This window comes from Fistularia commersonii, chromosome 30 (assembly GCF_037954325.1).
Source record: "Fistularia commersonii isolate RoL2024-O1a breed Wild chromosome 30, RoL_Fcom_v1.0, whole genome shotgun sequence".
NCBI classification, from domain to species: domain Eukaryota; kingdom Metazoa; phylum Chordata; class Actinopteri; order Syngnathiformes; family Fistulariidae; genus Fistularia; species Fistularia commersonii.
The window spans coordinates 2584566-2611893 of NC_141313.1; the positions used below are offsets into that span (position 1 = coordinate 2584566).

The 27328-nt window shown below is 44.4% G+C and overlaps 1 protein-coding gene across 2 annotated transcripts; it reads right to left on the reverse strand.

The window, feature by feature from the left end:
- Positions 1-27289, reverse strand: celf3a (cugbp, Elav-like family member 3a). 2 transcript variants are annotated; one of them, XM_086178033.1, is made up of 14 exons: positions 27038-27289; positions 26078-26231; positions 23708-23790; positions 12138-12186; positions 10525-10650; positions 9929-10008; positions 8169-8312; positions 6501-6645; positions 5642-5791; positions 5467-5526; positions 4298-4402; positions 3678-3821; positions 3448-3580; positions 1-1039 (listed from the first exon to the last, which is right to left on the reverse strand). In XM_086178033.1, the coding sequence occupies exons 2-13, from the start codon at positions 26220-26222 to the stop codon at positions 3453-3455; spliced, it is 1359 nt and encodes a 452-aa protein (XP_086034159.1). In that variant the 5' UTR covers positions 26223-26231; positions 27038-27289; the 3' UTR covers positions 1-1039; positions 3448-3452. The 2 variants fall into 2 exon arrangements, with proteins under 2 accessions (XP_086034159.1, XP_086034158.1); XM_086178032.1 differs by having other exon boundaries at positions 10525-10653; positions 27038-27284.
- Positions 27290-27328: the final 39 nt, after the last annotated feature.

A 27328-nucleotide genomic window follows, 5' to 3' on the forward strand; every position in this document is an offset into this window, starting at 1 on the left:
TTTTTTTCTCTAAACTGTACTTTATTTCCTTTTAAAGACATATGTTTTAAAACAGCGATTGTAGAGAATAAATAAAGAAACATTATGCTTTTTCCCCCCCGCCCCCCCACTTCCATAGTTACATTTATGTAATTAAAAACTCTATATTAAGTGTGTCCATTGTCCTGGAGATCTCGGGAATTTTTCTTCGTTCTCTTCTTAAATTAAAAAAAAAGGAAAAAAAGAAACGGTCGCGTCTCCTCCCCGTCAAATTTGATTTACCAAATAAATCAAGCGTAAAAAAAATCAAGATAGAAAAAAAAGCCCTTCCTTCCGCTTTGTAATTTTATTAGATGGTGGCGGCGAATCTTCACTCGAAGGTTTCAGTCCTTTAACTCCAGATTGTTTTCTTTTTGTTTCGTTTGTTTGTTTTTTTTTTCAAACCAAGGTATGTACAGCGGGAGGAAATCCATTTCTCTTTTCACTTTAATTTACCCCGTGTTTTGAGCCGACATATAAATAATAAAACTAACTCTACATAACATTATTAGCAATCGTACGGAACAGTATTTTCTTTTCCCTCCGACCGTTTAAAGACTGGCCCTCTGTTAACGCCACAGACCACAAATCACACTATACAGTAGAACCCTGTTCAGTAGAATAACATCAGTGATATGCTTTTTCTTAACATGTAGATCTTGTTGCCAACGATAAGAGTATTTACATCATATAAATGAATCCAGCTCTGGAATGGTAGGAAGTGTCGAGCACGTCTGACAACGCAGGAACTGATTCTGCTGGACTTCTTTTCTTTTTTTCTTTTTTTCTTTTTTTACCCCTCCTTTTTTTTTTTTTTTTTTTTTTGGCCGATAATACCGCTCTTGCAGCTGATTCTGTAAGCGCATAACAAGTGGTACTGCTCTTTTTTTTGCGAGATGTTGCTCCTGTGCTATACGGTTGGTCAGAACAACCAAAACAAGGCTGGGACATCCCAAGTGGATTAGTATTATTATTTTTTTCTTTGTTTGTTTGTTTTTTTTTTTTCTTGATTGAACTCCTCCTAGAGGTGAAAGAGAGATAGAGAGAGAGAGGGGGGGGGGGAAGATAGCAGTAGTGATTATAAAGTAATATTAAAAGCATAAAAACATTGACAAATGACAGTGTTTGGAGGTGGAGTGTTGTCTGCATACACACTGCTCGCACTGAAGCCTCGGGGAAGTCTCAGTGACCAACTAGTGTCCATGCAACTCAAACAGTGGCAGTCATACCGGAGTGTACGCAGGGTTCTTAGGAAGTACTCTGTCACCTGGCAGGCAAAATTCATTCATGCACAGTAGGAATTCTGGTGGGGGATTATCTCTCCACATGCACGTTTGCGTGTCACGTTCAATCATTTCAGGCCAAACTGAATTCTAATCGTCCGCCGGGTGGTTTAATGCAGGTTGCTGCGAACGCGGTGGGTGGGTGGGGGGGGGGGAAGGGGGCATCTGCGGGCGCGGGAGAAATGTGATTCAGATTTTTTTTTATTTTATTATTTTATTTTCTTTCCCGCATCTGTTTTAATTTGAATTTAAGGAGCAGCCTGCGTGTCACAGATAAAGATTAAAAGCTCCTTAAGAAGCGGCGCGGCCCCTTTGGTTTTAAATGCAGGAACCAACTTTCCCAAAGTTTCGGGGTGAATTAAAGGTAACGCGGTGCATACCAAACAGTAGCTAGAATATTTGCCATTTAGCTGACTGTAGATATTATTACATGACCGCGTGGGTGACTGGATTGTGTTAGTTCTGGTTGTGCTCCTCCAATAGCCACGGGATTAGATGATAAGAGTGAAAAGAAATGGGTTCAAGGACTCACAGTGGAAGGTGATCACAGTATTTGGCCTAAAATGATTCAAACGTTTCACTTTTTAAGCATCAGAATTGACTTTGAATTTAGATATTTATTTGGACACCCATCTTGTTTGTAGAATTGAATCGACCTCCAGATATGGTGTTCCCCTCATGCGAAAATAGCATATTTTTTCCATGTGTTTTATACGGAGATGACGGGAACGTCGAATTCGAAACGGGAAAGAAAATCAAGTGTGTTTTCGCTTTCCCAGAATTCCTAAAGAGGAATGCAGTTCCTCAGCCAGCAGCACGTGTCACAAGAACCAAACAGCTCTATCTGGAACCCTATGAAGTCATTTGGCATCACACACACAAACACACGGTTACATTTTCTGCCCCTCAATACACACCACTCACACCATTAGGAATGCACACACACACACACACACACACACACACATCTTCCTCTCACCTCAAACGTACGGACACAACATAGACGGTCAGTCGCACACAAATACTCTCCGCTCGTCTATTCACAGGGACATTTTCAGTCTCACATTGAAAAACAAAACGAAACCAAACAAAGTTCAGGCACAAAGTCACTTGGAATCGAGTTACGACCAAACAGAAACCCAGCACTCACCGCAAAACTACCACACCAACCGACTAAACAGAGGTAACGTGTAAGAATGATAATCATGACAAATAACAAAAGGGAAATTTATCGAAAAAAAATAACAGACAAACTAATGTATCCATATTTTATGGACGAAAAAACTGATTTATTTTGCAGTGAAGCTTTTGGAGGACTTGAGAAAAAAAAAAAAAAAAAAAAAAAAAAAAAAAACCCAAAAGCAAAACCAACATGTCATGATAATCAGTTACTTACAGACGCTGAGGAAAAGTGACAATTCTCGATCAGTGTTTGCAAGGATTAGAACCAGGGCAAAATAATAAGAGGAAACTCACAACGCACCAAACACAGTTCATGGTCGCCACAGTAACCCGCCATGCAGTTCAGCATGGTGAATCAAGGCAACGGCCCAAAATAATACAAAAAAATAAAATAAAAATTGCTAATGGCAACCATCACAGGCAATATCGCCACAGCAACCAACACAGGCCCATTAACTTACAACGCGGTGAGAAGGAAGGGGGAGGTTTTAGCGGTTGCTAGGCAACCGTAGCCATAGCGACGTACGTCTCCACGATATATGTATGGACGGGACAGTCTTGAGAGTGGTGTGATGTTTTTTTTTCTCGGGAAAAAATGGCATATGGCACAGCACAAAAACAATAAATGAAAAGTCAAACAAAACAATCAATGAGGTAAACAGCAGTTGCATTCAGGCCTGCGTTAAGAGACAGCAGGTCAAATCTACTCCTCACTGTAACTGTCCCTACCGACTCAAGGAAAGAAAAGAAAAAGACGCGGCCGCTTCTAAAACAACAGTTTCTAATCCTCGTCATGTATTTCGCCGTGCCGACAAGACGGACCATTAAAGTTAATCTACAGGAGGGTCGCCGGCTTCTCACGTCCCACGTGAGGAGCGACCGTCGAAGCTCGGGATTATTCTGCCTCTCTAACCTACTGCCTATCAATCCCGCCGCTCCCGGAAAACTTCTCGCCGCAGCTCACCTCCTTCAGTAAGGCCTGTTGGCGTCCTTGGGCCTCTTCAGCTGCACCTTCAGCCTCTTCATGCCGATCTGGAAGCCGTTCATGGCCTGGATGGCGGTCTGGGCGCTGGAGGGGTTGTCGAAACTCACGAAACCTGGACGCGAGACCACGCGGAGGTAAAAAGGTAAAAAGACGTCGAACCGGGGGCCTCGGGGTTCATCTCCCCCCCCCCCGGCGCGGCTGTGACTCACCGAAGCATTTGCTTTGGTTGGTGGCGCGGTCGACGAAGACCTTAGCGGAGATGACGTTTCCGAAGGGCAGGAACATTTGCAGGATCTCAGAATCGGTGAACTCCTGGGGCAGGTGGTAGATGAAGATGTTACAGCCCTCCGGTCCTGGACGCAAAGAGAAGGCGGGACTCAGATCCGCTTTCCGACAACAGCGCCTCTAAACACCTCAAGTTACTTTGGCACAAATCAAGGTCGGATTAAAAACGATCGGAGAAATCCTCGATGAATCGCGAGACCGTCGACGTGACAACGACGCGGTTCCGATAAGTCGACCCACGTGGAATTAGCCTGCAAAAGCAGCCGGCACTTCAAACGGCGTAAGGTTTCTCACAGCAGAGGACGTCTTCGTGTTTTTCGTTGCCAATTCCCAGAAACCCAAAACTCTCGTTGAGTTACGACCTCCGGTTTGACGCGTTTGAAAAGACAGACTTTGAGTGAATTCGGAGGGATTACATCGAAACAGAGGACGTCGCTACTTTTCCACCGATACCCCCGCCGGTTTGCGTTAGACGCTGAATCCCCGGTCGGTCATGTTTCGATACGGCAGCGACGGTTTTCGCGTCCGGCTCTCCCGAGTTTACCTTCTCGCTGCTGCAGCTGCTGCGGCTGCTGCGGCTGCTGGGCCACCAGGGCGGGCTGGTGAGGGAAGGGCTGCCCCACCAGGCCGTAGGCAGCGGGGTAGGTGGCTGGGGAAGAGGAGGCAGGCCAAGGTAAACCCCATGCAAACCTCATTCTGCCATGTTAAGCCCCAACATCCAAAATGTAATAACTTTTTCATTTCATTTTGTAATAAAGCCGCATTTTGTAATAAACTGCCCCAACGCATTTTGTAATAAATTTTGCCGCATTATGTAATACGTTATTACATTTTGAGACGATTATTACAAAATCCACTAGCAACTTTTTTATTCTCTAGGAAATGTAATAACATGGAATTTATAGAATAGTCTTAGTTAATGCAACCTTTGAATAGTGTACTGATAGTAATTGCTAAGTACTGCTACTAGGCTAACACAGTGATACAGTAATACAGTGATACAAAAGTGATTTTGTAGTTACAGTAAGCAGTTAAGACAAGTTATATTTCATTGTATTTCTTATTCTTCCTCCTTTCTACTATTATCTATTACTGTTATGTTTTTTACTTGAAACTCTGGCACAACAATTTCCCTCGGGATAAATTAAGTTGTTCTCATCTCATCTCATCTCATCTCATCTCATCTCATCTCATCTCATACTAATAATAGGCCTAGCTTTTACAAATACTTTAAACTCTAAAGTTTGTTAGTTGTATTTTATTTTACTTTAAAGTTTAAAGTAAAATAAAATACAACTAACAAACAAATAAACTATGCTTTAGAATTGTTATTACATAATGCACCATGTTATTACATTTCCTAGAGAATAAAAAAAGTTGCGAGTGCATTTTGTAATAATCTGCTCAATGTGTAATAACTTATTACATAATGCGGCAAAATTTATTACAAAATGCATTGAGGCAGTTTATTACAAAATGCGTCTTTTGTTATTGTTATGAGGTTTTGTAAGAATGTGTATGACTCTGTTAAGGAACCTGTTCTGATAAATATTCAAAAAAAAAAAAGCGTCTTTTTTACAAAATGAAATGAAAAAGTGATTACATTTTGGACGTTTATTACAAAATGCACCGTTATTACAAAATGCATCTCAACAGCGATCCTGAGATTTTTCACGTGTTTTTCAGATGGTATGATTCTCCCAGGGGCCTCACCTGTGTAATGCTGCATGCCGGTGTAAGCCTGCTGCAGGGGGTCCAGCACGGGACTCTGAGCTGCACGGTGAAAAAAAAACAATGCTATTTAGCACATCAGCACGCTCCGGATGACACCGAGTACTTTGGTTTCATTTCGCCTCCCGCAACATGTATTTCCCGGCCGGGACGTCACCTTGGTAAGCGTGGACCCCGTTGGTGTACAGGGTCTCGGTCGTCGACTGACCGCTGGGCGGCGCCGGCACGGAGGGGTAGCTGTTCACCGCTATCGGCGGAGGCAGAGCGGGAACGGGTGTGGCTGCGATGGAGGGCGGAGTGCTGGTACCTGCGGACGTACGAACGGATGAATTCGGGTCCGATTCAGGAAATATGGAAAATGCAACTACTTGACTTCAATCACGTTTTTTTTTTTTTTTGCCTTGTCAAGTTGCAAATACATCCAGAGGATTCAACCGATTTTCGCCAGAATACTGAATCCTGCCGATAAGCAGGTATTAAGATAAAGTCCCGATGGGTCATTTCTGATGATGTATCGTATCTTATGCGTAATAAATGTCCACCTGGCTGTGGATTATTTTAAAAGCAATGACATTTTCTCCGCGGATATATGGTGCAAACCAAACCCAAATTAGCCAATAAATCAGTTGATACTATTAAATACTTAGCAATAGTGATCTTATATGAATTTGCAATATGCAAGAACCAAATAAAACGCTGCCATTAAATTCTAAATACTGACAACATAATAAATGTCCTCCTGTACGGGCTTCTATATAGTCAGTTCTTGTCAAACTGTAAAATACAGCCAGGAAATAATAATACTCCCCGGTCACACAGCTCTTTCTGCGCTGTCTTGCATAAAACTAACACGGCCGGCATCTCGAGGCGACACGGAGAAAACACTGCGAAAGCGACGTTTGTTTGTTTGTTTGTTTCTCCTCGCCGGGTTCGAATCTCCTCGCGTGTCCGTCCTCATATTTCAAGCGGAAATCTAATCGGGGCCGGCGGGGCCAGACGTCTCTGCCTCTCATTACCTGAGGAGGGGGTGATGGATGCGATCGGGGTGGCGATGATGCTGCTGGGGTTGAGGGCGGCGAGCTGCTGCATCTGAACCGCCGCCACCGTGGCAACAGGAGAGAGGTAGGCTGACTGCGCCACCAGGGCCTGCTGCTGCATCAGCTGGAGGGCGGAGAGGGTATGAAGGTGGGAGACGGGGAGGGCGCGGGAGAAATTATAGCATTTATAGCATCATAGCATGCTCAAGACGGCTGACATCAACAGACTCAACAAGCTCATCAGGAGAGCTGGGTCTGTCCTGGGCGTGGAGATGGAGTCTGTTGTGCAGGTGTCAGAGAGGAGGATGCTGAGGAAGCTCCTCAGCATCATGGCCAACGTCCATCACCCCCTGCATGCCACACTGACATCCTGTCAGAGCTCTTTCAGTCGTAGATTGATACCACCAAGGAGCTCCACTGAACGCCACAGGAGGTCTTTCCTACCTGAGGCTATCAGACTTTTTAATTCCTCTTCCTTCAGCCGCAGGGAATCTTCAAATCTTTGTATTTAAGACCTTAAAACACTTGATAGCCTTAACCTTGACGATTTATATTTTATTGTATTTCTTATTCTCCCTCCTTCCTACTATTACCTATTATTGTTATGTTTTTGCTTGAAACTCTGGCACAACAATTTCCTTCGGGATAAATAAAGTTGTTCTTATCTTATCTTATCTTATCTTATCTTATCTTATCTTATCTTATCTTATCTTATCTTATCTTATCTTATCTTATTTCTTAAACGTTGCCTGACTGCACAACTGCGGAAATTAGCTTGTATGTGAATTCATGGTGTGCATTAGCTTTAGCATGCTTCTCATTGCCTGAGAGTGGGGAATGTATTATAAAAATTGAGAAATTAAGAAATTTTGTGGATTGAAACAGAAATGTGTGCAGGACTAAACTGGGCTTTTTATGAAAATTATTTTTCAGATGTTATTTGTAAAATCACGCTTTACCAACCCTGTCATGAGATTATGTTACATATGAGTGCAATAGCACAAGGCTGAGTCTATCAGGACCCACAAACACACACACACACACACACACACGGCGAGCAGCATGACCTGGGTCGAGCGTCCTCGCTGACCCACTCTGCTTTCACAGATGCTTCGCGGAGTGCAGAGCACACACTTCATACCCCTCAAGACTACATTAGGGGTTGTAATTGCCCTTTAAATCATGCATGGTGCTCCCTGTCAGCCGCCGGGGTGAGCGAAACAACATTTCATCGCACTCCTGCTTTTGTCCATTTTGTTTTTCGTTTTTTTTTTTTTTTTTTTTTCAAACGCCGTTCCATTCGAGAAGGCGATGCACTTTACGTTATGGCTGAGTAAAACTCTGTCAGAACTCCTTACGCAACACAAATCTGACATCTGTAAATGACTCCTTCCTAAAAGCGCTCGCGAAAGCCACTTAACAAGGACAAGCAAAGTAATCGGGCCTCACTTTAGATTGTAATTTCTGAAATTAATCTCATTTGAAAACTCTTCCGCGGACAAGCTCGGTATCTGTTATTAAGTTCTCTTTGAATCAATCATTCTCCCATCTCTTGGGTTACACTTTTACACTTGTTCTTCAAGGGGAAGGGTGAAAGCGAGGAGAGGGCTCTTGTGCGTGAAGCGCGAGCGCGAGTGTGTTTCTCACAGCCTGAGTGTAAGCGTTGTAGGCTCCGAGGTGCAGGGTCATGGGACTGATGACTCCCAGCTGAGAGGCCACCTGTTGCATCCGCCGGAGTCCTCGTTCCTTCTCCGAATCAGCAAACTTCACCACCAGGCTGGAGGAGGCGCCCTGCGGAGGAAAACCACCCAAGTCTCCATCTGTCTGGCGTTTTTTTTTTTTTTTTTTTTTTTTTTTCTCCTTTTGTTTTGTTTACCGCTCAGGGGAAATATGTCGCTTTATCAACATTTTTACGGTGAGGTTACGATCGTGCATGCGTGGGGTGAGGATCGAGCACTGGCGTCATCACAGATTTACAAACATTTGGACCCTACAGAGAAGCTAATTCACCATTTGAGCGGCAGCAGTTGACGGGTTTAAAATTTCTTATAATTTGCTGTGTTCTGCAGCCGAGGAATCCCTGCAATCACGAGCGCCCCCCCGACCATGAGGCAGGGCAACTGCGTGCCTCACTTAGTGGCTCTTTGCAGCTGTTTTATGACCGCTCAGTACAAGAAACTAGTAACACACATACAGTTGTTGACAAAAAACACTATACTGGAAATGTAGTTCATGCAGTGTATGTCACTGGTAAATATAACCATTTAATTCGTTGAATTTCTTTCCAGGGGAGGCAGGAGAGGCCGTCCCTCACTTGCCAATATTGATAAATCTCAATAAATCTTGATAAATATAACCATTTAATTGAGTTACATTTTTTTCATTTTACATTTGTTTTTCAGTGAACATTTTATAATTCATTTTATATTTCCCTTTTTTTACATTTTACATTTGTTTTTCATTTTAAATTTAAGAATTATTCTACATTACACTTCTTTTTTCATTTTTCATTTTTTTATTTTACTTTTTTTCCTTTCCAGGGGAGGCAGGAGAGGCCGTCCCTCACTTGCCAATATTGATACATCTTGATAAATCTTGATAAATATAACCATTTAATTGAGTTACATTTTTTTCATTTTACATTTGTTTTGCATTGTTTACATTTTACAATTCATTTTATACTTCCCTTTTTTTTATATTTTACATTTGTTTTTCATATTACATTTTACAATTATTTTATATTACACATCTTTTTTCATTTTTCATTTTTTTTTATTTTACTATTTTTCTTTCCAGGGGAGGCAGGAGAGGCCGTCCCTCACTTGCCAATATTGATAAATCTTGGTAAATCTTGATAAATGTGACAATTTAATTCATTTTCAATTTTACATTTTTTTCATTTTACTTTTTTCATGTTACATTTATTTTTCATATTCATTTTTTTCCATTTTACATTTGTTTTTTTTTTTACATTTTACAATTATTTAATATTACACTTTTTTAATTTGAATTTTCATTTTGTATTTTTTTTTCTTTTCGGGGAGGTAGGAGAGGTCATTCCTCACTTGCCAATATTGATAAATCTTGATAAATATAACCATTTAATTATTTGTTTCATTTTACTTTTTTTTTCATTTTACAATTATTTTTTTTTTAATTTTACTTTTTTTTTCTTTCCAGGGGAGGCAGGAGAGGCCGTCCCTCACTTGCCAATACTGATAAATCTGATAAATATAAAAATTTATTATTTTTTTATTTTCCTTATTTTTCATTTTCCTTTTTATCATTTTCCTTTTTTTCTATTTTACATTTTTTTTCTTTCCAAGATTAGCAAGTGAGGCACGGCCTCTCTTGCCTCCCCTGACTGCACGTCACTGGTCGTTGTGCAAGTGTGTGTGCAGACTCACTGGTAAAGTACGGCTTCCGTGAAGAGCACTGATGGCGGCCTGGGCCTCTGCGTTGCTTTGGAACTTTACAAATGCGCACCCTGCGTGAAAAGGCCCAACGTTAAACACACTCGTATGAAGATACCGAACACATAAACGACCCCCGTATCTACGGCTTCATCAGTTACCATGGCGTCATTACACATGGTCCGCAGAACATTCATTGGTTCATCAATCACAACCAGTAAACCACCAAACACGTCATTAGCAGTGACCCATAAAACCTATCGTGCCATTAGTCATGCCTCACGCCACAAACACACACAAAAAAAAAATCAAGAACCTGTGTTTGAACTGCGGCCGGATGACGATCTACATGGTAATTATCATTAGCGCCGTTGTTGCTGACAAAAGTCATTTGCGGCCGCGTGATGTGAACGTGCTGGAGGCCCCGTTCTCCGAGGCGGATAAAAGTAAATGTCACTTTCACGGTTTTGATCGGGCCCTTTGGTCGGGATGAAATGAAACGGTGGTAGAAAAAGACAAAAGTGAAGGATCCCCGGTCCGACGCTTTCGCATTTAGGAAAAGCCTAAATCAGATCGATTCAGCCGGGTACCTTTGCTGGTGCCGTCGGGCCCGCGGAGCACGGTGCACTCCTCTATGCTGCCGAACGGCTCGAACATCTTCCTTACATCGGCATCCGTCTGCTGCTTCCCCAGCATGCCCACAAAAAGCTTCCTGTCTTCTAAGGGGGAAGGAGTCACCAAGATGGGGAGAGGGAGGGAAACGTGGATAACAAAACGTGAGGGTAGAGCGATAGGGAAGTGAGATGCTTTGCTGTGTGTTTAAAAGACCAGAGAGGTGTTTCGCTTCAAATACATGCATTTTAGCAACAACAACATGATCAGCGGTGACCTACAATCGAAGAGTGCGATACTCAACACGACCACAAAAGGGCAGCATTGCAAACGCGACAACAAAACAAACGGCATCTGGCCGTGACTCAATTTCGGTCGCTCCTTCTGTTTTGACAGCAGAGCTGCTCCAGCCTGTGAGGGATGAGACCACCGTTTTAGCTCAGTCGCTACAAATCAAATATACATCTTTAATTATTGCTGAGTCCCCTCCTGCACTCACATCCAAGCAGCCGTCGCTTTCCAACGCGTGTTTTTGTTCCCCCCCCCCCAAAAAAAAGTGCTATGATAATGAGAACAGGCTGAGCTTGTTTTGGTGTTTTCGTGTCTATGTGTATGTAGATTTCAAAGTGTCGCAACAGCGACCGCGGATGGTTCGTATTTTTCCACGTCGCAAACCTTTGGCCCGTCCATGCAGGAGAAGCGAAGGTGTCGCTGCTGATATGAATCACCGGCCGGGCTCGATTTCCAGCACCCCCAAAAAAAACGGCACGACGTGACAGTGAGTCAGCAGGCTCTACACCAGAGCCCCCGAAAAAACGGAGGCCGCTCCGGGAGTTCAGTCATCATTCCCTCAATTATTTACACCTGCACTTTTCTTACAGTGACGCGTCAAAATGTCCTCCGTTAAAATGACCGGTTTCATTATTCATGCACCAAAGTGCAGGAGTAAAATCGTCCCCAGCAGCAGAGGAAACAGCCAAACTCAATGACTCATGTCTTTATGAGTCCGAATGATGCGGCTTCGTATTCTACCTGCATTTTGGATAAATAGCAATAAAAAAAAAAATTTTTTTTTTAAATCTTGCAAAGGCTCCCGCTCTTATGCCGATCATTTTCCACGACTTTTCAAGGACATTTTCAAAGACGAATTTGTCTGGTATTAGACCGTGATCCTTTTCTGCAGAAGAGCTCAGAGGAGGCACGCCTGCAGCTATGAGTTTTTCTCGTAACAGATAATACCACTGGATTTTCCATTAATTAATTGCGTGATTGACGACTCTATCATCCCTCTCTAATAATTGATTTATCGGTAAGCGAATGTGCAAGAGTGAAAATAAGACGCCTGTCTTGAAACGAACGTCTAATTGATTTCAGGAAAATGAGTGACTCTATCATACCAATCAGCAAAGTCTTTTTCATTAACTAAATCGCCTGTTTGGACACAACGGTGATCCGGAACCTCACTTAGGCCTTTCCGAAGGCGATGTTACCGTTCAAGTAACGTGAACGCGCGTGATTTGCAACATTTCCAGAATCCGTGCTTTGTAGAAAGTGTTTTCACGGAAACGAGCGGTCGATGAGGAACTCTTACCCCCTCGGCTCTCGCTGTCCGCCGGCTTCACCTGGATTGGACGGTTCATCTGGAAAAGAAAGAGGCGGAATTGGTAACGTTATAGTTTACATCGGCGTCAACAGCCCACACCTGAATCGCAGCTGAAAACATCACATATGTCTTGAAATACTGAGTGATGAATGAACCTTTTATTGCGTCTGGAGGGCTCATAAAGTAATGGCAGCTCACGCAAGCGTCGAACAAAAGCATTAAAATGAGATTAATTTAGAAAAACCATACAGGACATAAAGGGAGGTTTGACAAGTGTTGCAATACGCCTGGATATTTTTTTTCCCCCACCCTCGATGGCATTTATTTGTTAATTCCCTGAAAAATAAATGTGAATGTTGGGAAACAATGTAATTCAGCTATTTAGAATATGAGGTGAAGAAACAATATGTCGGAGCAAAAAAATATGAGAAAAAATATGTCGGACAGCTTGCATAATATTTTGTAAAGTAATTGATATATGTATAATATATAATTTTATATATAATTTTATATTATATATATATATATAATTTTCTTCAAAATTTGTATTTATTTTTCGTATTTTTCTTTTTCTTTAACTTTACTCTTGATGCTCACTTGCTATTTTTATAGATACACATGTATATATTCTTTTTCTCTTTTTTACTTTACTCTTGATGCTCACATTTTTATAGATACACATGCATATATTGTATATATTCTTTTTTCATTTTTTTTTACTTTACTCTTGATGCTCACCTGTTATTTTTATAGACACATGTATATATTCTTTTTTCTTAATTTACTCTTGATGTTCAGATGCTATTTTTATAGATACACATGTATATGTTCTTTTTTTCTTTTTTTTTTTACTTCACTCTTGATGTTCACATGCTATTTTTATAGATACACATGCATATATTGTATATATCCTTTTTTTTCTTTTACTTTTGATGGTCACATGCTATTTTTATAGATACACATGCATACATTCTTTTTTTCTTTTTTTTTTACTTTACTCTTGATGTTCACATGCTATTTTTATAGATACACATGTATATATTGTATATATCCTTTTTTTTTTTTTTACTTTTGATGCTCACATACTATTTTTATAGATACACATGCAAATATTCTTCTTTTTTTTTTTTTACTTTACTCTTGATGTTCACATGTTCACAACTTTGATGCTGCTACCTCATGTGCCCGAATAAAGTTTTTCTTATCCTGATTCTGAAAATGCAAAGAATACCAGAATCAAATTCAGAATCAGCAAGCAGAGAAACACAGTCGCTGCATGTTGAGGTTTAATCCCTCATGATAGCCATCGTCTGCCTGGTTTCCCAGGAGGGATGACTTGTCGTCGCCTGGAATTTGGTGAAAACGTCTTCCTTCACCTAAGCGGTGTTTTCCCTTTGCGGTGACGGGAGGGTTGTTGGTGAAAACGTCTCTTTACCTTTTTTTTTTTTATTCTAAACCGACGGTAATACGTGCGAAATGACGTTATCGGTGTTTTACGGCCTCTCTCTCCCTCCAACTTCACCACGAGTCTCTCTCAGAATCTGCTCTAATCCTGCAGTCTATCGTTCCTCCCGCCGCCCCCTCCACGCTATCACACAGACCCAGGAAAAGCACACACCCACGCGGGATTGGGGGAAGTGATAAGATTAAGAACACTCGCCGGCTAATCTGGATTACGGGAGCATGTGGCATCGGAAACGAGCGAGAGATTCTGAGCCTGACGGAGAGGCCGAGAGGCAGGAGGGGACGGAGGGGTATCGGAGAGAAAATCGGGAATAAAAGGACGAGAGAGAGGAGAGAACACTGAGCTGGATTGAATTATGCATTCATTATTCATCAAAGGACGAGCCGCTAAAATCCCATTTTTTCCCTCACTTTGCCACAATTGTCGCCGCCTTCAGAGAACAAAAGCATATATGACATTGCGCGGCGCTCGGCGCCTCGTATTTCAAATACGACGGGCACAAAAAGCGGGGAGATGGTGAATATTATAAAAGAGTGAACAAGAGGGTGGGACTGAGGGGACTGAAAGGATCAGATGGGTGTGTGTGTGTGTGTGTGTGTGTGTGTGTGTGTTAGGCAACAGAGTGGCACTCTGTTAACCGCCGCTTAATGAAGGTCTTAATTATGGAGCGGCTGACATTTCAGCCAGTCACTGATCCTGTGTCACCTATTAATCCGCCGTGATCGGTCCAGGAGACGGTATCGATCGGCGCCCGCCGCGGCGCCGCCGCCCGCCAGCACCTGCATGCACAAACCACCAGGGCCCGCGCTGCCGCCGGCGTTTGCAGCGGCGGTTGAAATATCGCTAACATCTGCTGCAAAAACGGGCCCCCGCGTCCGATTGATTGGACCAATTACACAGAACGGGAATGTTTCACGTGGACGAGCTGTGTGTGTGTGTGTGTGTGTGTGTGTGTGTGTAGGGGTCAACATCTCAACACTCCTTCTGATCAGTCAGGCAAATATGGCCACTCATAGCCTGACTTTAAAAGTTCCTCCTCGTGTTCCGATGGCCTCCTCATCCACGATATAGATTATTGATTCCTCCGTGATTAATGAGCGATACTTATTGGCTCCCCGAGCGCCGTCAACTGATAAATAACCTGTGGCAAAAAAACTTTTCAATCACTTCACTTAACCCCCCCGACGGAGAGTAATCAGTTTCCTGGCCACTGTTATCATCAGCCTGTTCCGCAGCATTTTCTTATCATTAAAAACCTGGTATAAATGTCAAACAGTTGTGAATTCATAGACCTCAAGGGCAGACGCTCGTCACTCTGGAGGACTCAAGACTCTGCCTTTTCATTAAGTCAGAAGACGGAGCCGTCGGCATTTGATTAAAAAGAAATAACAAAGAAACATGTTTTGAAGTGGCGTCAGCTGTTGATTATACTTATGCTATATTCATATATTTTATATGAATTATCAAAAGCTTGAAGACCAATGAATGATGAAGAATGTGTGAAATAAAAAAATGTTCACGAATCACTTGCGTGAGAACAGCACATCAATAAATACAATTTGATAGGGCTGCTTTATGGGGATTGTACAGGCATCACGGTTTGTAACTGTAATCTGTTACTTTGCTGCACCCCGCTTTATGAAACAACGCATTAAACGCGGAAACACACACACACAGATACACACCAGTAACGTGGGGTGAGATTCACGGCTGGTGAAGCACTGATTTCATCACAATCAGATTTACAAGTTCGGACTGTGAAAGAATCCCCAAGCGCCCCCTACCATGAGGCAGGAGAACTACGTGCCTCACTTAATGGTGCTTCACAGCTATTTTATAATAACTAAGCACAATAAACTAGTTATGCACATACAGTTGTTGGCAAAAAAAACACTGCACATTGGAAATGTACTTCATATAGCAAAAGTTTTAACATTTACAAAGAGACAGCAATCTGGTCTTAGTGCAAAGCATGCTAGCAGTCAGCCGTCAGTGCGGAATCTACAGTGAGGCTCAACAGTCGCCAGCCTCACCGCATATCTCTTCTCAGTACTTGAACAGTAAAAGCGAAAAATCCAATGAATAAAAAACAATCCATAACCAGTGAAATTCAACGAAAACTACTTTTATAATAGATAAATATAACCATTTAATTCTTTTTATCATTTAACATTTTTTCTTTCCATAAATCTTAATAAATCTTGGTAAATATAACCATTCAATTCTTTTTTAATTTTAAATTCTTTTCATTTTACATTTTTTTTCATTCCAGGGTAGGCAGGAGAAGCCGTCCCTCTCGTGCCGATATTGATAAATCTTGAAAAATATAACAATTTAATTCTTTTTTTAATTATAATTTTTTTTAATTTGACATTTTTTCATTCCAGTGGTGGCAGGAGAGGCCGTCCCTCACGTGCCAATATGCCAATATTGATAAATCTTGATAAATCTTGATAAATATAACCATTTAATTCTACATTTTTTTCATTTTACATTTCTTTCTTTCCAAGATTGCCAAGTGAGGCACAGCCTCTCCTGCCTCCCTTGACTGCACATCACTGATACGCACAGAAAACACACTGAGTGTGTTTTCTCTGCCTACCGTGTCCCTACACACCAAATCCACTTCAAACACACAATGCAGGGAATAAACGCAACTAGACGGTTTCCAAACGGGACTCTTTACAATTTAAAACCAAATAGAGTTTTCTCGCCGTCGTGGTTCTTGTTGTTTTTGTTGTTGCGCTGAGAGCAACCAACCCCTTCAAAAACATGACCGGCATTCAATACATCAAAAAAACTTTACTGCATTGAAGGAGGGCTGGATACAAGCGCCTCGCCTCATTCCCACTTCTTACCACTTCCTTAATTACCTCCACGACCGGTGGGTTTGTGCAGATGCGGCAAACTATTTGCCTGACATCTCCGACTGGAGGTGGGTTTGTACTGTCCCTTTGTGTGCTTTACACATCAAACAAGGCTTTATTCTTTATCTGTGTGTGTGTGTGTGTGTGTGTGTGTGTGTGTGTTTGAACATGCGGCGCTGTGGAAAATAGACTTTTATCCCCTGTTACATGTAATTCTATAGGGTGCAGCAGGCGTGTAAAGATTGCTGCCGCTCCATTTTACGTGAAGGTGGTTTTTTGTGTTTTGTTAAAATATATAATTCATTTATTTAAAATATTAATGGAGGGCCTGCGTGGTTATCGTCATACTTTAAAACAGGGATAAATATTTAAATAGCTGCCACAAAATAATAGGCGGTGAAATAATATCCCCTGGTTGAAAAGAGAGAAATACGAGGAGTCCAGGATTCCCCCGGCCCGCCGTCATCCAGCACCAACTTCCCTGTAAGTCCCACAAACATTTGGAGAACCGCTTCACACTTCTGCTTTCCTGAGGTGCATCATCAAACCCACAGTGCAGAAAACACTGCACACGGTGAGCTGTGCAGATGAAGCCGTTAAATAAAAAAATATTTAAAAAGAAGCACAAAAACACATTTCCCATTCAAGTAAGATTGCACCATTCCACTCAATAATAAAAGGAAGTTGTCTGAAACGTCAAAAAGGCAGTATTTTGATTATTTTGGATCCTTTAGGGTGATTGGACGCACATGCACACACACACACACACACACACACACACACGCACATATCAACTGTTGTTATACAGATATTCATACGAGTATTTTACATACATAATTCTATCTATCTATCTATCTATCTATCTATCTATCTATCTATCTATCTATCTATCTATCTATCTATACGCATATGCTTATCTGACTATATGTGAGTTTATATGTGTTTGTATCTAGATGTATGTATATATGTAAGAATAAGAACAACTTTATTTATCCCGAAGGAAATTGTTGTGCCGGAGTTACAAGAAAAATATAACAATAATAAATAATAGTAGAAAAATTGTAGAAATGGTAAAAAATAAGAGAAAAAGGGAGAATAAGAAATACAAAGAAAATACAAAGTGTCTTAAGTAACAAGTGAAAGATAAGGATTGCACAAGAGTTTAAAAAAATATTGTACATGTAGCTGTTCTGAAATATTGTACAGTTATGAATTATCTATATATTTATCATCTATTTATATACATGTATGTATGTATATATTTATCACTCTATATGTGTATTAATATGTGTACGTATGTATGTATCTATCCATCTAAATGCATGTATGCACATGTTTTTCTGTCTTTATCCGTGTTTATATGTGCATGTATCCATATGTATGTATGTATCTATCTATCTAGCTATCCTTCAAAAGGGAGGAAAAACACAACTACATGTTGACACCCTCGTCTTAAAGAGAGTTTCTCGAATGAAAAGACGTGGTGCGTCATGACGGCGTACCGGCGGGTGGTTTGCAGACACGGCCCGGCTGGTGTGGACGTGTTTGCACGTTGTTTCCCTGCAGGAGGACGAGCGGCGGAGCAGATAAGGCGCGGCAGATGGCTCCGGAGATTGGAACCACAATATAGGAGAGGAGGATGAGGAGGGAGGTGGGGGGATGGAGGCCATCGAAGCTGCGCCACTTCACGTCAGCGCAGCAACCCCCGGCCCCACCATCGCCATGGCAACCCCCGCCGACGAGGACCGCGCACCAGGTAAACAAGGTTGCTCCGGACGACGTGCGCACGAGATGAGCGAGGAGCGCACAAAAGGGTGCCTCTGGGTCGAGTGTGTACGTGGATGAGGTGTGACGCATGCATGAGTGTGTGTGTGTGTGTGTGTGTGTGTGTGTGTGTGTGTGTTTTGGGGGGGGTAAAGCCTGTTGAATGTTGGCGCTGCAAAGCCTCGCCACAAACGCAGTTCATAGTAATAATCATGCTTCCCTTTTCTCCCCCTCCTGTTGCTTCCCCCTCCTTGGACTCACCCAGACTTGTTTACAAAAACAGTCCCACGCTGCGCCCAGACAAACGCACGGCCGGAACCTGCCTGATCAACAGCCCGTTAAACGGAGATGCTATTTGCAGCCCACCCAACACACACACACACACACACACACACCTCCAATACATGACATACAATCATCATCGGACTAAGCAAACAAGCGTGTGCAAACAGGCGCAGATATATAACGTACAATCATCCACAGACTGAACACACACACACACACACACACGCGTGCACGTGTACACACATGTACTCTCTTCCTGGCAGCCTCTCCTGAGTGCACACTGTCAGTCACAGCAACATGAGCACACGGCGACATAATCTTTTCGCTCTGTGATTCCACGGGGGGGATTTTGCGAGGATTATTACATATTAAATCCATAGATTATTCAATCAAATCACAGTTCGACCCCTTTGCTAGAATGTATGTCCCCCCCCCCATGCCATCCCTCCGTGCACATCGAGGAGTGGCACTTGCTCCTGAGTAAATACATTTTTATCTACTATGGCGGGCTAAATGTGTTTTAGATAATATTGATGGTGACATTTTTCTCCCCTTTCTATTACGACCTGCAAAGTAGAGGATAATCAGATCAGGCCGGGCGGCGCCGCGGCTGCCGAGCGAGATTTCTGTCACCCCCCCCCCCCCCTTTTCTCTCTCCAATTTCAATCCATTTTGCTCGTCTGCACCGAGAAGCGAGCGCTCCGAACGGTGAATATATCAGCGGGGACCATCTCCTGTGCTCTTTCAACAACATTTACAGCGGGGAGGCAGAGTTGTAGGCGGCGCCGGAGGGGGGGGGGGTCGGTGGGTGGGGCGGTGGGCACAAAGACAATTTTCCATCTTCGCCTCCCCTCCACTCCATCACACAGCGCTGGTCATTGCATCGCGCCGGTTGCCTAGCAACCTGGCATCCCTTGTCCCAGCTGTCTCCAGGCAACGAGACCTGCGACCGTAATCAACCTGCCACCTCCTCCTCCTCCTCCCTCCCGGCTCCGCTCTCTCCTTCCAACCTCGTCGCCGTACAAAAAAAAAAAAAAAAAACACTTAACGGCGGGACACACTTGTGAAGCCCCTCGGGGGAAAAAGAAGCAGCGCAGGTGGAAAGTGATATATTCATGGACGGCGGAGGGGAGATGAACAGACCCGGGTGATTGTGAGCTCGAACAAAGAGTCGCAACAGGACCAAAGGAACGGGGACACAAAGGGGGAGGTGTGTGAGGGCTCTGGTGAGGTTATACTGCACATGGATGCACACACACACACACACACACACATACATGCATACGCTGTCCAGGCTTCAGCTAGTCGCTAAATCAATCAAACACTGGGAGATTGACAGCAGAACACGTGTAAGGTTCAATAACATTTAATCAACTAGTCAGTCTTGGGTGTCGGAGACACTCCGACCCCTCCGTCGGCCGTTCAGCCGTCCGACATCAGGACCGTTGCTGAAGTTTGTCAGACTAAAAAGACAAAAAATGCAAGTGGGAAGATAATAAAACACACCCTTCAAAGCGAGGGGAAAAACAGAATATCAGAAAAATAGATTTCTGATAAAACTCCGACTGACTCCCGATTGTTTCTTCTCCTCTGGCTGTTAAATATTCATGTTTAATGTTGTTTGGCTCGACTCGGTGGAGCAGAGGGGGAGAGGAACTAAATCGTGCATGTGTGTGTGTGAGAGCGCAGATATGTTCCCCTTTTTTCCTTTAATTCGGACATGGTTCACACACTTAAACTCTGCTGTGTGTTTATATGGACCGGTGCTCATTAGATTAGCAGCCCGATGCCAGAGTTCAAAGAGCCTAATGAGTTTTTGCGACGAGCCCTCCCCGCTTTTGTGTTTGTTCTGTTGCCGTACACTCTCTCTCTTTCACACACACACACGCTCTCCCAACCCCCCCTAAAACACACTATTTCTCAGTAACAGATGTCTGTATTTAAGCAGATAAACACACTGCCTCAGTGCACCTCCAACCCCCCTCCACTCTTACTGCCACTCACTGTTCATTATGTCAAACTTTCATTCATCTCTCCCTCCCTTCCCCCACCTCCTCATTAATCCAATTTCTCTCTAATTCACACCCCGTGTACAACCTCCATAAATCCAATCTGCATTCATCATTACAGTCGCCCCAGAGTGACGTGCGCCCTTTTCTTGTTGTCAGCCGCCGCCGCCGCCTTGTCCTGCATGGCGCGCCGCTCGTTGATATGCATGCGCATGCAAATGAATCGACGCATGAATGCACACTTAACCCCGGATAGATTCATCAAGTGAGCACGTTCGCTCTGAGGTGCGCTAATTGCGATCATCATCATCATCCCCGCAAGCCCGCCGATATGGAGATATAGGCGACGTCTGGAGCTTCGTCTGCGCCGGGGGCCCTCTGGCACTCGGGGCCGAACGCGACTTTCCCGGCCGTACGTCTAATTCCGCGCGAGGTTTCATTTTTTGTTTGCCGTATTTGCGTACGGCGGACGTTTAGCCACGACGTAGGAAGAAACAAGGGCGGAAAACGATGGCGCTCTGCTGCTAAAACTTCCTGCCTCATACCCCGGCGCACAAAACCCCTGTGCTATATTTAGCAAATGCATTTATTTCAGACTATTGATAAAACCCCTCTGTCTGCTCCGTCTGAATCCTTATGGCTGAGTAAATGTCAGGCTTAGTCAGATGTTCCGCTCAAAGGGGAGCTCTTTCCTCCGGTGCGGACGGCTTAAACACCGAGGGCCTCGCGGCGCGGATTTCGTTCCTGCGCGCGCCACAGATAGTGAACGGCGAAACCTGAGAGGGGCCTGTAATAAACCCGTCGACTACGAGCCATCCGCCGTCTTGGCGGTGTGTACTCTCCGAGGAAACGCCGCGCAAAAAAGCAAACAGGCATTTACGCGCGCACAAAAGCACACAGCTTTCATTAAACTTTGTTTAGCGTGAACACCTGCTCGCTCCTCCCCTCCCCCCGCCGCGCACGCAAACACACACCGCTTTCTCACTCGGCCACGCGGTTCGACGGCAAAAGCGGGGCTTTGTCGCAAATATTAATCCGGCTATGTCGATGAGTGCGGGAGACGGCGGCCTTAAAAATGGCAAATTTAGAAGAGGCACGGTTTTCCCCGACTGTTGCGGAGGATTCTGACCGACCCGCGGCCGCTAGCCCACGCGTTAGGCCCGACAGCTTCCTTATTTTTAACCTCCCTCCTTCCCCAACCGCAACTTTCTTTCACTCCGTTCCTCGCTTCGGGGCGGGAGATGCTTTTTCGACCGCCTTCCCCGCGCACAAAGGAGTCGGACTCTCACCTGAAATTAAACACAAGGCCAGGTGCTACTCCCAAACAGCCATCTGTTTGCCCCGGCGTCTCTTCCTCCCTTTCTGTCGCTGTCATTCTTTCCATCGCGAAGTCTCGGGACGACCAAAATAAGGCGGCTCGCAGTGTTAATGACATCCTTCAGCTTCCTCTGTATTCAGGTGCGCTTTCACCGGCGCTCTCTCCTCTCAGCCCTGTAATTGCCTTCCGTGTTCTTTCTTTTGTCTCGGCCCGGCCGCGAGATGCCAAAGTTAATTATTCTTTGCCCGTGCAGGTGCAATTAGATGACAATTACGGCACAGCTGGTAGCAGGGGTGGGAAGCGCTACTTGTCTGTGAGGCCGGGAATGATGCTAATAAGATGGTTTTTGTCTTTTTTTTTTTTTTTCTTTTCTTTTTTTCCTCTCGTGGCAAATGAGGGGGGGGGGGGGGGGGGATTCGGAGACCCCAGGAGGGTTAAGCTCGCTTCAGCGCTGAAAGTAAGAGATTGTAAGGAGCCACTAGTAGGAAAACAAAGGGAGGGGCAAAGGCTTGATCCATTGGGATCTCGGCCAGCTGATCCCCCGTGAGAGGTCACGGGGGTCAAGCTACTGTCACGCTCACAGTTCCTTTTGTTATTACTCCACTTGTTCTGGACGAAAAAAATTTTTTTTAAAAATCACTCAAGAGCCGTGGACAATATCCCCGGCTGAGCAATCGTCGGAGCGGCTACAACGGCTACGACCACCAGCTTCTCCATCCTGGGGATGGGGTGACGATTGAGAAAAAATAAAAGAAATAAACTTATTATCTATCCACCTCTGGATAGAACGTAATTAATTGGATGAATAAAAAAAAAAAAAAAAAAAAAAAAGCAGAAAGGAAGTGCACCGCTACTGACACAACTACAAGTAATAATAACAAGAGAAACAAAACAAGCTAAATTCAAAATAAACATATCCGCATGAAACGTTTGAATATAAATGTACGTGCACATACATTTGTAAATACATCCACCTCGCACTCGCACATGTCACAAATCATCCAAACAAGTAAAGGTCAACGCCGCCGGCTAGCCGGAGTTAGCTTCGCCGTCCGCACCGCCACGAAAATAATCTCATTAAGTCTGATCTGAAAATTCTAAATAAAACCCCGGCCCGAAGAAGAAACCGACATGACAATATATCTGAACGCGTTCGCGGTTCTCTCACAAACTAAAGGAACCGGAGCCGCCACTCAGCGAGGTGGAGGAGGGGTGAATGATGTAGATTTCAACAAAAATAACCCAAAGGAAACGAGGGTAAAGCCTTGTTAGCAAAAGAGGAAGCAGCAGCGAGTTGGGAGCACGCTCTGTCTCAGTAATTCCTCGCCTTGTCGCCTTGTCTCTCATACAGCGGGTTATTATAGAGACGCGGCTGTCACGTCATATTTAGCTCCTGAAATGTCATTTGGCAGCACACCTGCTGCCTGGCTATGCTAATAACGCTAGGTTTAACTTTGATTAGAATGCAGTGGGAGAGATGGATAGGAACAGAGGAGAGGTGAGCGGGCGGAGGAGGGTGAGAGGAGAGGAAAGATGAGGGGGAATAAGAAGTGGCAAAGTCACTCCGGCAGCGAGCCTTCGACCCGTGACATGTAGCAAGATGACTCATGCCTCGACTGGATGGATATGTCTGGATGCATCACATATGAAACATGGGGGGGCAGAGAAGGGGTTGGGAGGGGGGGGGCGCCGCCCCTGACCTTTACTGCGGCGTATCAGCGAAAGGGGAAGTTGGGCCTGCATGTCAAACTTGCTTAATTTTCCTTCGTGATGCATTCACATCTCCCACCGCGCTAGGTTATTCGGGCTCCCTTTACCGTCCGTCCGAGCGGAGACGAAAGCTCACTCACCCCCGGCAGCGTCTTCTGCTCGTGCAGTGCATTCTGGGCTTTGAGGGCGGATTCACGTGCGCAGTATGTTAGGAAGGCACATCCTGGAGACAAAGGGAGAAAAAATCCATTGAAATTCAGCCGGATGTCATTTTTTTTAACGTGCGATATATCTTCGAATCCCTCCCGTACGTCCGCCGCCTTTTTAAAAACGAGTTATATTTCCATGTTTTTCTGACTCTCGCTGTCGACGACAATCCTGACATTGGACGGGAGGAGGGTTTTAACCTTGACCTGACACCTGTCAATCACAAACACACAAACAACCATTCATTTTTTAACATCTTCTCTCCCTGTTGCGATCACCACTATCATTATTATTATCGTTAATGTCAGTGGATTGCAACTTCATCGTATTTGGCCGTTTACGCTGAATTTCTCCAAGGAAATTCACGTTCCTGTTATAAAACTGTATCTTGTCTCTAATCAGGCTGTTATTAATATGAACTTGGGGCTGCCGGCTCGCACGCGGACATAAAAATGAAATGGAAACAAAGAGCAACCCTAATTTTGTACAATGGGCCTCCCGACGGCACGGGGAAATCTGCCAGATTATTAAATTGTAATATCTGGGATCTATTCAGAGACAAGCGGTCCGAAAGAGCATTTAATATCACGCTGTTCAAACAAAATGTATGTAGCCACGCATAATAGGGAGGTGCCTTCATTAACCTTTAGGGCCCCCGCCGACCATGAATATGCAAATATATGCAGAGTGGGTGTTGGAGGTGTTAAGAGGCCTGATACCACCTGGCCTTCATGTCCCCACGGTGGCTTGAAGGTTTACGTGGATTTATGAAAGCCTTTGTGCGCCGCGCCGAGCTCCGCATTGGAAATGACGGCGGGGCTAAGTGTTTATGGTGCGTCAACCTCGGCCCGGACGCCCTTCCGTTCGCGGGTCCCCCCTTGAAAACGATAGAACGGCGTGTGATAGGCGGCGGTGTGAGACGGCGTTTACTGGTGACACACTCGACCCGAGCGTGACGGTTCAGGCTTCTACTCTGAGAAACCAACGCGGCTGTTTTAAGGCTTTCTCAATGATTTTAAAGACGGCGCGTTAGCCGATCGTTTCATCGGTGCACGTCCAATTTACACATTTGGCAATAAAATGACGACACGGTTAGGCGCGAATGTGAAGATAATGTACAAAAAAAATCAACAAAAATAACGTATCCAAGGTAGATAATACCGAACACAAAGTGTGCCTGCTAATTGGCCGATACTAGCTAAGTGTGTGGAGTACGAGATGAATTCTAGTCCGAGGCTGGATTTGGAGTTTGATCGTTTGAGATTATGCGGTCGAACCGGGCGTGTGTTTCCCACGGAAACACAAAACAGGTGTTTGTCTCTTTCTCTACCGATCGGACGCCGTGGTGTTCGGTTTGCTAACGGCTAATCAAGGGGAAGACACGGGCTGCGTCGGTCCCAACGTCGGGGTCGGAAAGTTCCGCCCGACCGACTCACACGTGTGGACGGTTAGAGCTCGGAAAAGATGTTACATGTGGTCAAAGCTTAGGAAATGACGTATCCCTCTGGAAATTAGCACGCAAACTTGCAAGAGATTTCCTGAAACGAATCGACAACGTGCAAAAAATCACCCGGAAATCATTTTTGTGTCTGACGTCGTGTTTCCCGCACTAAAGCTGGTACAGATTTGGAAACGAGCTCCTGAAAGCCGCTATTATTTCTTTTTTTAATTCCCCATTTTGCCTGGCCTGACTCAGCTAAAACCCCAGACTGGAGATGTTTCACCGAGAGAAGCCGAAACTCAAAACATTAACATTTTCAGGCAATTTCCCGCATATTCTCTCCAAGCAATTCCAACCTCCTTTCTTTGGGGGAGGCTCAATTCCGCGTGATTCACGACGCTTTCCCATCACGCCGGAAACACTCGCAATAGAAGTGGACTTTGGTACACGGTTAATTTATGCGCGTGATATGCAGTAGCTGTGATTTTATTCTCTACATCGAAGCAAATAAATATCCTTCTGAAAATGTTATTTATTTTCCTCTCCAGCCGAGTATATTTATCTCACTGACTCACCGAAGGAGTTTAGTTTTTTCTCGACCCTGTTTCCGTGAGATAAACCGAATTGCATTAAGCGAACTGAAGAAACAACCGACGTGAGTCATAAAGGATGATTCATGTTTTTTAATCTAAGGCGACTTAGGGGAATGCCGAAAGAGCGCCGGGGTCAAAGGGGAACGTCGGCTCGATCGGGGGGGGGGGCGATCGTGAGACGATGGCGCTCATTATAAATCAACGGCTTCCTCGGAATGACACCAACCGGAAGTCCATAAACCCAGATGTGAACCCCCTCCTCCCCTTACCTTTGTGCATCCCCGTGTACTTGTCCTTTATCACCGTCAGCTCGTAAATCTTGCCGAACTGCTCGAAGATGGGCTTCAGGTCTTTCTCCTCCAGGTTCCGGGGGATCTGCCCGATGAAGAGCTTGATTGCATCGGGCTCCTTCATTGGGGAAGTCTGGAGACGGACGCCGACATACAGAGCGGCCGTCAGGAGGCGCAGACAGAAGCCCGCAGGCTTGCATTCACACTGCACAGGAGGTGCAAACAGGAGGTGTAAGGGGGCGGCGGCGGCGGCGGCGGCGGATTGGTGGCAACGGAGGGCTGAAATAATAGTTTTTACACCCCCGAAGACACGTTGGACCAAATCCAGTGAAGGATTTGTCACACGGATATGACGCCCGGTCCTGTGACATTTCTGCACTGAATATTGTGATGGATAAAAAAAAAAAAAAAAAAAAAAAATCATAATTCTAATTGCCATAAAGGTTGACACATGTTTCCGGGTAGCATGAAGACATCGGTGTGATCTGAAAAACACACGGGGTTTGTTTTAGAGGCTGCCTTTTAGTTGCGAGCGCCGCTTTTGTGTGCCGGGAAAACAAAATCACGGTCAGGTATGAGCAACGAGAATCAATGTTTGGAATAGAGGGCTCACACAGAGCTTCTCTGCTCTGGAGAACTGGAAAATACATTATTTTTTTTAAGAATAAAAGGGGGAATAGATGGTAGTAAACAACCTTTTGACGCTTCAGGCCGCCTGCATTCACTCCCCTCCAGAAACAGGAGTGTGTGTCAGTAAACACAGCTGGAGAGCCGCTCTCTCTCTCTCTCTCTCGCCCCCCTCTTTGTCAAGACAACAATGACTCGCTTTTACACATCGGAACCAAAAAAATAAATAAAAATAAAAAATCCCGCTGCACACACACACACACACATACACACATACACATGCACATGCACAAAAGGGTTAAGAGATCCTACCTGTGGTGCTGTTGGTGGCCAAGAATCCGCGTCGCTTTTCTTCCTCCACCCCCCCTCCCACCCACCCTCCCCTATTATTTACTTATCAAATCTCAATGATTCAGTTCATTTGCCCTGCAGGAGTGTGTGTGGGACAGCTCAGGCCTGCCCCCCCAGGAGAAAAAACACCAGCAGCATCCGGCGACGGTCCTCTTTCATTCGGCATGAGCGTGTTTTTGTCTTAATCTGCTGGTTGTCCTCCCCCCTCCTCCTCCTCCTCCTCCTCCTCCTCCTCTTCCACCCCACTCCCTC